Source organism: Capricornis sumatraensis, chromosome 2 (assembly GCF_032405125.1).
Source record: "Capricornis sumatraensis isolate serow.1 chromosome 2, serow.2, whole genome shotgun sequence".
Lineage (NCBI taxonomy): Eukaryota > Metazoa > Chordata > Mammalia > Artiodactyla > Bovidae > Capricornis > Capricornis sumatraensis.
Genome location: NC_091070.1, coordinates 17921137 through 17935045, shown reverse-complemented (window position 1 = coordinate 17935045; position 13909 = coordinate 17921137). Strand labels below are relative to the sequence as shown.

At 44.5% G+C, this 13909-nt stretch overlaps 1 protein-coding gene across 2 annotated transcripts; it reads left to right on the top strand.

Moving 5' to 3' along the window:
* Positions 1-3798: 3798 nt before the first annotated feature.
* Positions 3799-13337, top strand: LOC138074197 (acyl-coenzyme A thioesterase 6-like). Of its 2 annotated transcripts, none has more exons than XM_068966268.1 (3): positions 3799-4411; positions 6449-6651; positions 12111-13337. In XM_068966268.1, exons 1-3 carry the CDS (start codon positions 3955-3957, stop codon positions 12156-12158), a joined length of 708 nt encoding a protein of 235 aa, XP_068822369.1. In that variant the 5' UTR covers positions 3799-3954; the 3' UTR covers positions 12159-13337. The 2 variants fall into 2 exon arrangements, with proteins under 2 accessions (XP_068822369.1, XP_068822370.1); XM_068966269.1 differs by having other exon boundaries at positions 11659-13332.
* The last annotated feature ends 572 nt before the right edge of the window (positions 13338-13909 follow it).

The window sequence follows — 13909 nt, the reverse complement described above, 5'->3', positions numbered from 1 at the left end:
TTTGTTTGTTTTGAGTTGCTAAATCCTGTCTGAGTCTTTTGCAACCCCATGGACTGTAGCTCTCCAGGCTCCTCTGTTGATGGGTTTCCCAGGCAAGAAAACTGGAGTGGGATTAGGATTACTCCCTTCTCCAGAAGATCTTTCCAACCCAGGGATCAAACCCATATCTCCTGCATTGCAGGCAGATTCTTTACCACTGAGCCATCTGGGAAGCCCATGGATGAACAGTGATGCCATTTACTGAAACAGAGAACCCTGAGGAAAGAACAGTCTGGAGAAAAAAGCCAAGACTTCTATTTTTGTCATGTTATGTTTTCCTATTGGACATCCAAATGAAGATGCCAAATACGAAATTAGACCAACAAGTCTGAATCTCAGAGTAGACATGAGAGCTGGAAATATAAATGTGAGAATCGACAATCAGGAAACTGGAAGACGCGTGATAACGAAAAACTGGGACGTAAGAGGATAAATGTTGATTTTACATTAAAATGCACCATGAATTTTGACTTAACAGACTACATTAAATACTGATATATTAAAATGTGTGGACTGTTTTTTTTCCATGTGAGGTATCTGAATTAATTTTCCCACTGTAAACAACTAATGCTCCTGGATAGAATAACTTCTAAAAGCATTTGTCCTCCTCATAAGAAAGAAAAAGTCTCAGATCAGCTACTGAATAAGGATGGAAAGATAAGCAGAGCAATGCAACCAGCTTCTTTCCTGAGAGCATCTGCTGAATCTCCATAACCCAGAGACAATTGAGCCCAATTATCTGACACTAGCTGTGACTGTTTTGAAATAAAGAGGAAGAAGAATGCAAGATTTTCATTACTTTGAGCCTTAACACCTACCCTAGACCAGGAGCCCAGGGAGTCTATATAACCTCTCACAATTTCCCTGGGTTAGGAGGGGCCAGGGTCACAGTTCTTAAAGTGTTACACTGTTGTGTTTCCCACCTTTGCCTTGCAAAGGAATAAAGTCATCTCTTCCCTCCAGGGCTTCCCTAATAGCTTAGTTGGTAAAGAATCTGCCTGCAGTGCAGGAGACCCGAGTTCGATTCCTGGGTCAGGAACATCTGTTGGAGAAGGAATAGGCTACCCACTCCAGCCAGAATTCTTGGGCTTCCCTTGTGGCTCAGCTGGTAAAGAGTCTGCCCACAATGCAGGAGACCTGGGTTCAATCCGTGGGTTGGAAAGATCTACTGGAGAAGTGAAAGGCTACCCGCTCCAGTTCGGAAGAGCCACTGGAGAAGGGAAAGGTTACAGACTCCAGTATTCTGTCCTGGAGAATTCCTTGGACTGTATATAGTCCACGGGGTCCCAAAGAGTTAGACACAACTAAGCGACTTTCACCTTCACTTCTCTTTCCTCCAAATCTCTGTCTCTATATGTGTTTGGTATGGGTGCGCAAGGCACCAAGATTTTTGGCACCAAATTGAAGAACAAAACTCCCACTGAAGATCTACTACAGTATCAGGGCAGCATCAGGCCTGTGTTTGCCTATTTCAGTTCAGTTCAGTCACTCAGCTGTGTCCGATTCTTTGAGACCCCATGAACTGCAGCATGCCAGGCCTCCCTGTCCATCACCAACTGCTGGAGTCTACCCAAAGCCATGTCCATTGAGCCAGTGATGCCATGCAACCATCTCATCCTATTTAAATAAATAGGTTAAATAGTCATCCCCTATTTAACCATCACAATAAATCCTTTACAGATAAGGAAACTGGATTCAGAGGCTTAATTATGTACTTTGCTAAGGATCACTATTAAGGAGTAAGTCAGACTGGAATTCAGGAATGTTGCACTCCATAAACACCTGCCTACTCTGGAAGCTGCTATGGGTTCTTGGTAACAGGACTGAGGGACAAGGGTAGGATTAGGACTATGTTTCCAACAGATCCCCTGAGTTACAATTACCTGGGACGCTTTTTAATATTAAATGCTTCTTGGAACTGCCAGTATCTTTCCCAGTCCCTTAGCTCTCGGCAGTCTTTATTCCTCTATTTTGACACTCACCACCCTGGACTGCTTCAAGAAAATTAGAGATACCAAGGGAACATTTTATGCAAGATGGGCTCGATAAAAGACAGAAATGGTAGAGACCTAACAGAAGCAGAAGATATCAAGAAGAGGTGGCAAGAATACACAGAACTACACAAAAGAGTCTTCACAACCCAGATAATCACGACAGTGTGATCACTTACCTAGTGCCAGACATCCTGGAATGTGAAGTCAAGTGGGCTTTAGGAAGCATCACTACAAACAAGGCGAGTGGAGGTGATGGAATTCCAGTTGAGCTATTTCAAATCCTGAAAGACGATGCTGTGAAAGTGCTGCACTCTAATATGTCAGCAAATATGGAAAACTCAGCAGTGGCCACAGGACTGAAAAGGTCAGTTTTCATTCCAATCCCAAAGAAAGGCAATGCCAAAGAATGCTCAAACTACTGCACGACTGCACTCATCTCACACACTAGCAAAGAAATGCTCAAAATTCTCCAAGCCAGGCTTCAGCAATACGTGAACCGTGAACTTCCAGATGTTCAAGCTGGTTTTAGAAAAGGCAGAGGAACCAGAGATCAAATTGCCAACATCCACTGGGTCAACGAAAAAGCAAGAGTTCTAGAAAAACATCTATTTCTGCTTTATTGACTATGCCAAAACCTTTGACTGTGTGGATCACAATGAACTGTGGAAAATTCTTCAAGAGATGAGAATACCAGACCACCTGACCTGCCTCTTAAGAAACCTGTATGCGGTTTAGGAAGCAACAGTTGGAACTGGACATGGAGCAACAGACTGGTTCCAAATAGGAAAAGGAGTACATCAAGGCTGTATATTGTCACCCTGCTTATTTAGCTTATATGGAGAGTACATCATGAGAAACGCTGGGCTGAAAGAAGCACAAGCTGAAATCAAGATTGCCAGGAGAAATATCAATAACCTCAGATATGCAGATGATACCACCCTTATGGCAGAAAGTGAAGAACTAAAGAGCCTCTTGATGAAAGTGAAAGAGGAGAGTGAAAAATTGGCTTAAAGCTCAACACTCAGAAAACTAAGATCATGGCATCTGGTCCCATCACTTCATGGCAAATGGATGGGGAAACAGTGGAAACAATGGCTGACTTTACTTTTCTGGGCTCCAAAATCACTGCAGATGGTGACTGCAGCCATGAAATTAAAAGACACTTACTCCTTGGAAGAAAAGTTATGACCAACCTAGACAGCATATTCCAAAGCAGAGACATTACTTTGCCAACAATGGTCTGTCTAGTCAAGGCTATGGTTTTTCTAGTGGTCATGTATGGATGTGAGAGTTGGACTGTGAAGAAAGCTGAGCACCGAAGAATTGATGCTTTTGAACTGTGGTGTTGGAGAAGACTGCAAGGAGATCCAACCAGTCCATCCTAAAGGAGATCAGTCCTGGGTGTTCATTGGAAGAACTGATGTTGAAGCTGAAACTCCAATACTTTGGCCACCTGATGCAAAGAACTGACTCATTTGAAAAGACCCTGATGCTGGGAAAGATTGGGGGAAGGAAGACAAGGGGACGACAGAGGATGAGATGGGTGGATGGTATCACCGACTCAATGAACATGGGTTTGGGTCGATTCCGGGAGTTGGTGATGGACAGGGAGGCCTGGCGTGCGGCGGTTCACGGGGTCACAAAGAGTCGGACACGCCTGAGCAACTGAACTGAACTGAACTCTGGACTGCAGGATTAATAATTAACGGTAACTTTTGCTTTAGCAGACCTTTCTTCCACTCAAGCAATCGCGGACTGCACATACTCCAGGAGAGCTCACAAAGCAGTTTAGCGAGTGTCCCTACGACCACCAACGGGAGTAGCTCTAAGGTTCCAACTGCGAAGGCCTTTTAAGGAGGTGGAGAGACGCCAAGCCCTGCCCTTGACTCCGACTGGCCACGCTTTTTCCGTCGGGATCTGGATGGCGGTGACAGTGACTCTGGAGCCGGCCGGCCGCTGCCGCTGGGACGAGCCCGTGCGCATCGCCGTGCGCGGCCTGGCGCCGGGGCAGCCGGTCACGCTGCGCGCGTCCCTGCGCGACGAGAAGGGCGCGCTCTTCAGGGCCCACGCGCGCTACTGCGCCGACGCCGCCGGCCTGCTGGACCTGGAGCGCGCGCCCGCGCTGGGCGGCAGCTTCGCGGGGCTCGAGCCCATGGGGCTCTTCTGGGCTCTGGAGCCTGAGGAGCCCTTAACGCGGCTGGTGAAGCTGGACGTGCAGACGCCCTTCGCCGTGGAGCTGGAGGTGCTCGACGGTCACGAACCCGAGGCCCAGCGGCTCCTGGGCCGGACGGTGCACGAGCGCGACTTCCTGGCGCCCGGGGTGCGGCGCGAGCCGGTGCGCGCGGGCCGGGTGCGCGGCACGCTCTTCCTGCCGCCAGGTGAGCCGCCCCCTTCCCAGGCTGTTGTGGAAAGCTGGGTGTAGTCCCGAGGCCCTGGCCGGCCCCTTGTCTGCCTACGGAACCCTGTGGTTGTGGAACTTCTCCAGACTCGCCCCCAAGCTCCAGAGTCTCCCATGAATTCTGGGTGACAGTTTCTCCTGTAAATTTCAGTGCACTGCCTGGAGGTACTGCCACTCCCTTGAAAGTGAAGTTGCTCAGTCGTGTTCGACCCTTTGAGACCCCATGGACTGTAGCATACCAGGTTCCTCTGTCCATGAGATTTTCCAGGCAAGAATACTGGAGTGGGTTGCCATTTCCTTCTCCCTTAGCTGTATGCTAAAAGTGCATTCAGCCGACTCAAAAAGGACATGTATGCTGCTTACGTGCCAGCCACACAGCTGTATCTCAGATATTAATACTAACATTAGGCAATGACTTCTGCTGATGTGCAAGAATGATTTTTGCCCTCTTTCACATCAAACTTACTGAAAAACAAACAAACTGCTTGCAGGTCCCCTCCTCCTGTCATAAACCGTCTGTCAGTGGTTCTCAACCTGGATGATTTTCCCTTCTCCAAGGGTATTTGGCAACATCTGGAGACATTTTTGCTTATCACAACTGGGGGAGGGGGTGCTATTGGCACCTAGTGGGTAGAGGCCAGAGATGATGTGAAAAGCCCACAATGCACAGGACAGCCCCACAACAAAGAATTATCTTGCTCAAAGTTATCAATAGTGCTAAGGTTAGAAACCCTAGTCTAAGTAAAAACAAGATGCTTGCTAGGTAAAAGTGGTCTGCAAACCGAACAGCTGACCCACCCCTTCCAACCAAATTCCTGACTGAAACCCCTACTATATACAACTGCTGGAGCTGCCACTGTTCACAGAATCCCTAAACTGAATCCTGTGATTATTCTCCAAAACAAGAAGCCCTACTTTATTCTTACAGTTCTTAGCAATTTACAGCCTTAACTCAACCATGAACTCCTGGGGCTGGAATTGTGACTTACATATCTCCATATCTCTATATTCCTAGAGGCTTACACGGGGATATAATAGAAGCTCAATAAATAATGCTGACTGATTCAATAAGAATCTCCTAAAGACTTTCAGTTTTAAAAAATTTTTTTCACTGCCCAACCATGATGTTTCAATTAAGTCAACTGTTATCTTTCAGTACTACTGTGGCCCACTTAAAATTTATTGTGTTCTGACTCAAAGACGTTATGTAAACAATGTAGAAAAGTTCAATCATTTAACAAATATATAGTAAATCAAGGATTATGCTACTTACAGTAACTAGCAAAGTCAGACATGCGCCTCACTGTACCTCCCACCTAATAGAGTATATAGGCAACTATAGCTGGACCGATGAATGGTAAGTGCTATGATATGGGAATTGTAGGCCCAGGGTGCTGGTAGGAACAAATAAAAAGCTACCTAATTCAACTCAGCCTGAGGGGGCTGGTGGGGGAGGTTGGGAAAGCTACCAGGAATGGAGATCTAAACTTGAATTTGAAGATTGATGAATCAACCAGGTCAAAAAAGGTGGCGAGGGGAGAATAGTGTACACCATTTTCAGGGGCCAATGAGAACAGGGCACATTTAGGGATGGCATTCTTTAAGGCTGGAGCAGAGAGCATAAGGAGTTAGGGAGTATATTCTAATAATCCCTTGTATATGTAGAGTGTTTTACAGCTATCAAAGCATTCTCAGGTGTTTTTTTTTTTTAAGGAAAATTTGGTAGAAATGTATATTTCATGCTGTTATTTCTAACTTGGTTTGTATTATCATTATTGTTTTTTGCAAATATGTGAAAATTTCTGGAGAAAATAAGGCATTTTGTTCCCCCTTCTCCCCAAAGTTTATTTAGGAAAAGAAAAAAAAAACAAAGTAAAGAGAGTCCTCCTCTACCTTAACACCCCCACTTCCTGCCCAACCTTCCTTGCTTTAAAAAATCCTTTTTGCTGACCAAATTCTGAAACTCAAGAATGTCTTCTTAGTGCCTAAAACCCTTATGATTTGTGATGCTCTCCAGGCAGCAAACCCTTCCCTGGAATCCTCGACCTGTTTGGAAGTAGTGGTGGCCTTTGTGAATACAGGGCCAGCCTTCTGGCCGGACATGGTTTTGCTGTGCTTGCCCTGGCTTATTTCAGATTCGAAGACCTCCCCGAACATCTGAATGATGTGTGCCTGGAGTATTTTGAAGAAGCCGTGGACTTCATGCTACAGCATCCAAAGGTGGGTTCTGGTGCTTGCCTGAATGCAGAGCAGAGCAGGTGAAGCCAACACAGGGCTGCATCCAAAAGCTCTGCCAGGACACCCAAGGCTGGAAATATGGCATGAGACACAAAGGCTTATTCAAAAGTTGTTAGGATTATTGTTTTCATTTCTACCTGTTTATCTTCAATCCCCTGTGACTCAACTGTTTAGTTCCCTTTAGTTCTTGATCAGAATTCAAAGAGTTGGACTTAAAAGTCACTAACCTTAAGTTCTGGTTCTGGGTCTACTACCAAGTGGCCTTATAATCCTGAATAAAGGAGGTGCCCTCTCTGGGATTCAATTTTTCTCATTTATAAGATTAATGTAGGTTCTTCCCTGGTGGTCCAGTGGTGGTCCACTTGCACTTACACTGCGGGGGGCAAAGGTGTGATCTCTGGTCAGGGAACTAAGATCCTGCATGGATGCCCCCTAGCCCCCCCCAAAATTAATGCAAATGTGTAGAGGAGAAACGTTTGCCTATAAAGAGATTTTTGAAGGAATCGGTGACATTTGAATAAAGGCATTTGTATTTGATGATGTGAAGGAACCATTAATCTTGTTAAGCGTATTAACTGCGTTATGGTTTTGTAGATAAAGTTCTTATTTGAGACTGAAAAAGTTCATTAAAACATTTTGGAATTATTATGAATGGAATGGAATACATACTCTTTGCTACTGTCTAGACTTAAAGAAACCCACACATTCTAATGTTAAGGAGTAAGATGTGCTGCAAGGTCTAATTCTGTTAGAATTCAGGGACTGGTCTCAACAAAGCTGCTAAACCTAGATGATCTTGAACTGATGATTTACTTATGGGTTATAGGCCCCAGGAACAAGAAGAGACTACAGGCTGGGAGCCGTTTGTTTTAGATGACCACTCTCTGGCCTTCCTTTGGCTGCATTCCTGCCCACAGGGTGTGGAGTTTGAGGGACCAAGGGAATATGTCTACCTGGAAACCATGTGCCCCTCCCACCATGCCCTTTAGACCTGGAACCCCAGAATTATCTGCCAACCAGCTCTGATCTTGCTTCCCTATGCCGCTTCTCTGGGCCCATTAATGGGAATATCAGTTCAGTTCAGTTGCTCAGTTGTGTCCGACTCTTTGCGGCCCCATGAATCGCAGCATGCCAGGCCTCCCTGTCCATCACCAACTCTTGGAGTTCACTCAGATTCACGTCCATCGAGTCAGTGATGCCATCCAGCCATCTCATCTTCTGTCGTCCCCTTCTTCTCCTGCCCTCAATCCCTCCCTGCCAGGGTCCAGCCCTGGTGGATCCAGGGTAATTCGAAGCGGGGATGGAGTCGGCGTCTAGAGGAAAATTGTTTAATTAAAGATATGGAAAGAGATTAGAAAAGAATCGTGTGGTAGGAAAATTAGTGGAGAAAAGAGGCCGAATAACTTGGTTTACGCAGAGAACCAATGAAACTCCAAGAAAAGGGGTTTGCACCGTCTACATAGGCCACTGGTGCCTGCTTGAATAGCGGAGGGTGCCCCACCTTGGGCTCCCTCTCGAGTGGGTCTTAGAAGCCAGGGCAAATAAGTAGACGCAGCGAGCCTCGGCGCTCCAGATGGGAATTCAGCCTGAAAAGAAGAAAACGAGAAAAGACCACAAGGGGGAAACCAGTCTTTCCAGGAACTGGTCCGTTTCTTTATTTTCCAGGTCCGCTTTTATACTTTTTGTTATACATGGAGATAAATGGAAAATACAAAGTCATGTGGGGTCAGTAGTCCTGACCCTTATTGAAACCACGCTTTCTTTCTGCATCCCCTCTGATATAGAGTGTTCTCAGGTGATTTACATCATCTTCTGGCCAAGAGGCCTGCTAACATTTTATGACCCTTTCTGATGATGATTAGTCAACCAGAAAACTTATTTTCTCCAAAGGTGATTTTTCTTAAATCAGGCACCACTCTCCAAAGGCACCAGATAAAGTTGCATTCCTACAGAACAAAGGTGCAGTGGGCTATAATCAAGAAAAGAATTTACTTAGCCGAAGGTCTAACGTGATTAATATCAAAGGTTAATACTTATTCCTCCTATATGCTAGTTATGTTCATCAATGTGTATAAGGGGCAAGGGGTATGGAGGCTTAGCAGCAAATATTGGCTCAACAATGAAACCTTCCACCGGTATAATTTCTAACTAACTCGCTAATACTATACTAATAGTTTTCTAACTTCTCAAAAGAATTTGATTCTACAAAGTTTAAAGCATCTCATGCCTCTCACAGTTGGGAGGCTGTGAACAATCACATGTGGCCAGACAAACCTGTCAGGCAGGCTAGAGAGCCATCAGAGGACCTTGTGGACTGAAACAGTCTTGTCATGCCCAGGAGATGTATTAACTGGAGTTTTAGGTTAACTCCTTTTCAGAGAGAGGTGGTGGGGGAAAGCCCCCCGTAATGTAGCAGTGTAGGTGAAAGCATAATGTAGTAAGGTAGGCAGACTCTGGTTTTGGGGGTAGATGATCGAGAATGTCCAGGAGGACCCCTGAGGTTTGATCCCACCTTTGTGTATGTCAAGCCTCCTTCCTCATGACCTTTGCCATGGGCTGGTTTCCTCACGCTGGCTCCCGGCACCTCCCAGCATCAAAGTCTTTTCCAATGAGTCAACTCTTCGCACGATGTGGCCAAAGTATTGGAGTTTCAGCTTCAGCATCATTCTTTCCAAAGAAATCCCAGGGCTGATCTCCTTCAGAATAGACTGGTTGGATCTCATTGCAGTCCAAGGGACTCTCAAGAGTCTTCTCCAACACCACAGTTCAAAAGCACCAATTCTTTGGCGCTCAGCCTTCTTCACAGTCCAACTCTCACATCCATACATGACTACTGGAAAAACCATAGCCTTGACTAGACGGACCTTAGTCGGCAAAGTAATGTCTCTGCTTTTGAATATGCTCTCTAGGTTGCTCGTAACTTTTCTTCCAAGGAGTAAGCGTCTTTTAATTTCATGGCTGCAATCACCATCTGCAGTGATTTTGGAGCCCCCCGAAATAAAGTCTGCTACTGTTTCTACTGTTTCCCCATCTATTTCCCAAGAAGTGATGGGACTGGATGCCATGATCTTTGTTTTCTGAATGTTGAGCTTTAAGCCAACTTTTTCACTCTTCTCTTTCACTTTCATCAAGAGGCTTTTTAGTTCCTCTTCACTTTCTGCCATAAGGGTGGTGTCATCTGCATATCTGAGGTTATTGATATTTCTCCTGGCAATCTTGATTCCAGCTTGTGCTTCTTCCAGTCCAGCGTTTCTCATGATGTACTCTGCATATAAGTTAATAAGCAGGGTGACAATATACAGCCTTGACGTACTCCTTTTCCTATTTGGAACCAGTCTGTTGTTCCATGTCCAGTTCTAACTGTTGCTTCTTGGCCTGCATACAGATTTCTCAAGAGGCAGGTCAGGTGGTCTGGTATTCCCATCTCTCTCAGAATTTCCCATAGTTTCTTGTGATCCACACAGTCAAAGGCTTTGGCATAGTCAATAAAGCAAAAATATATGTTTTTCTGGAACTCTCTGGCTTTTTCCATGATCCAGCGAATGTTGGCAGCTTAATCTCTGGTTCCTCTGCCTTTTCTAAAACCAGCTTGAACATCAGGAGGTGCATGGTTCACGTATTGCTGAAGCCTGGCTTGGAGAATTTTGAGCATTACTTTACTAGCGTGTGAGATGAGTGCAATGGTGCGGTAGTTTGAGCATTCTTTGGCATTGCCTTTCTTTGGGATTGGAATGAAAACTGACCTTTTCAGTCCTGTGGCCACTGCTGAGTTTTCCAAATTTGCTGGCATATTGAGTGCAGCACTTTCACAGCATCATCTTTTAGGATTTGAAATAGCTCTACTGGAATTCCATCACCTCCACTAGCTTTGTTCGTAGTGATGCTTTCTAAGGCCCACTTGACTTCACATTCCAGGATGTCTGGCTCTAGATGAGTGATCACACCATCGTGATTATCTTGGTCTTGAAGATCTTTTTTGTACAGTTCTTCTGTGTATTCTTGCCACCTCTTCTTAATATCTTCTGCTTCTGTTAGGTCCATACCATTTCTGTCCTTTATCGAGCCCATCTTTGCATGAAATATTCCCTTGGTATCTCTAATTTTCTTGAAGAGATCTCTAGTCTTTCCCATTCTGTTCTTTTCCTCTATTTCTTTGCACTGATCACTGAAGAAGGCTTTCTTATCTCTTCTTGCTATTCTTTGGAACTCTGCATTCAGGTGGTTATATCTTTCCTTTTCTCCTTTGCTTTTTGCTTCTCTTCTTTTCACAGCTATTTGTAAGGCCTCCCCAGACAGCCATTTTGCTTTTTTGCATTTCTTTTCCATGGGGATGGTCTTGATCCCTGTCTCCTGTACAATGTCACGAACCTCATTCCATAGTTCATGAGGCACTCTATCTATCAGATCTAGGCCCTTAAATCTATTTCTCACTTCCACTGTATAATCATAATGGGAATATACCTAGGCCTTAAACATATAGGCTGGGGTGTCCATGTGTAAGGGGGCTCTTAAGGTACATGATGGAGCCAGAGATGGGAAGAGAAGAAGAGTTGGCTAAAAACCAGAGACTGGGGCAGGGGCTGGTGCTCCCCCCCATGCCATGTTCCAGTATAGAACTCCAAGGAGTTCCAAGATATAAAATTTGAACCTGAGCTTATGAGTTGTTATGGAGGTGTATTTATCAAGGTTACAGGAAAAATATATTTTATTTAACTTTTAAATATTTGTAACTTTTTAAAGTATTTAGGTGTAGGGTATATGGGCCTCTGTGTGTACTCTTGACCCATTGCCATCAATGGAGGTGTGGAGGCCCTGTGTACTAAGAAATTAATTGATTTGCTCATTAGAAAATATATTTGAAGTTTGTGGGCTGTTGCACAAGGACGGAAAGCAAATGACATTTCAGAAAGCTGCCTAGAGAATGTAAAATTACAGTTAAATTCTCCATTTATGAATTCTAAACTTGTTCTCATTTTCTCTTTTCATCAGGTGAAAGGCCCTGGTGTTGGGCTTCTTGGCTTTTCCAAAGGAGGTGACCTGTGTCTCTCAATGGCCTCTTTCTTGAACGGCATCACAGCCACTGTAGTTATTAATGCCTGTGTGGCCAACACATTAGCTCCTCTGCGTTACAAAGATATGATTATTCCTGAGCTCAGCTATGACCTAAAAAAATGTACAATCACTGAGTCAGGCTTTTTAAATTTTGTGGATATTTGGGGCAACCCACTGGAGAAAACCAACCACCAAAGTCTTATTCCATTGGAAAAGGCCCAGGGGCCCTTCCTGTTTATTGTTAGCATGGATGATCATAACTGGAAGAGTGAAGTCTATGCTCGTATAGCCTCTGAACGGTTACAAGCCCATGGGAAAGACAGACCCCAGATAATCTACTGTCCAGGAACTGGCCATTGTATTGACCCACCTTATTTTCCTCTTTGTAGAGCCTCTGTGCATGCAGTTTTGGGCCAACCAGTATTCCATGGAGGTGAGCCAAAGGCTCAGTCGAATGCACAAGCCGATGCCTGGCAGCAAATTCAAACTTTCTTCCATAAACATCTCAATGGTAAAAAATCTGTCAGGCCCAGCAAATTGTAACACTGTAATCATAGACCATATATTAATAAAAATCCTGGACTTTCCTGGTAGTCCAGTGGTTAAGACTCTGCAGGGCACATGGTTTCAATCTCTGGTCCAGGAAGGTTCCACATGCTACATACAGTACAACTAAGCCACGTGCCACAACTCCTGAAGCCCAAACACTCTAGAGCCCATGCTCTGCAACAAGAAAGTACCACAAATGAGAAGCCTGTGCACCCCAACTAGACAGTAGCCCCACAACTAGAGAAAGCCTGTGTGCGGCAATGAAGACCTCGCACAGCCAAAAATAAGAATATAAATTTAAAATAAATAAAACCAACGGTATTAAAAAAAAAATGCTATCCATACAACATGTGTTGGGTTTTTTAGAGCACCTAGCAAACATTTTGTAACAAAGCAACCATCTCTGACTCCTTGTCAGGTCGTATCAGCCCTAGCAACCCGACTTTCTTCATTGGTGGGTCCATCCCTTTCTCCCCTGCACTTTTCCCAGTGTATATAGGTTAAACCCTGATCTTATCTGTAGGACCAGTCTTAAGCAGGACAAATATAAGAAGTGCCTGCCCAAGTCTCAACTGCTGGCCTAGATTTGACCTTGAGTTCTGCTTCTGAAGTCAGCTTTTGTTCTACTGAGAGTCCCATACACTCTTTGGGCCCTAACTGACCATATCTGGCTCCCTGGTGATTCAGACAGTAAAGAGTCTGCCTGCAATGTGAGAGACCCAGGTTCGATCCCTGAGTCAGATATATCCCCTGGAGAAGGAAAGGGCAACCCACTCCAGTATTCTTGCCTGGAAAATCCATGGACAGAGGAGCCTAGTGGGCTACAGTGCATGGGGTCACAAAGAGTTGGATATGACTGAGCGACAACACTTTTTGACCATATCTGAAGCTTGGGAACCTGCCCACTGAAGTCCTTTAAGGAATGGACTCTGCTTCATTCTTGTCTCTGAACCACACTCTGAGGTTTGGGAGCATCAACATGCTAGATATCTTAAGCTTTGCTTTTATTTTATGAATGCAGAGCTTTGCTTTGATGACCGAGAACCTAGACTTCAATCTCTTCCTTACTGAGAAAGAATCCTTTACAAGTTTTGAATTTAAGATTCAAAGGATACTTTACAAAATAAAATTGAATCCTTTATCAAAAAAGCATTTGTTGTAAGTGAAACAGTTTACTGATAGATACTGTTGATATATTAATACTTACTCTTTATTTATTGTCTGAATTTTCAATCTTGGAACTTGGCTACCTAGAGGAATGCCTTGACACCAGCAGATTTGGGGGACTTAATCTTTGGATGTCAGATTATACCTGACAAATCAGATTTCCTCTCTGCACCATCTGTTCCTATTAACTTCCTACTGGGAAGGACTGGGATCAGTTTCTCTCAATCCATTGCCTTGTATTGGGCACTATCTAGAGTTTATGAGACCAAAGCAAAGGGTCTTCTGTGAGCGCAAGAATATTTTTCTGACACACATCACTTGGTTTGCTGAGCCCACACTAAGTCTTTCACCAATTTGAGTCTATTCAAGCAAATGCCCATTAGACCTTAACTAATGAAAAGAAGCCCAGCGTGCTACAGTTCATGGAGTCACAAAGAGTCAGACACGACTTAGCAACTGAACAACAACAATG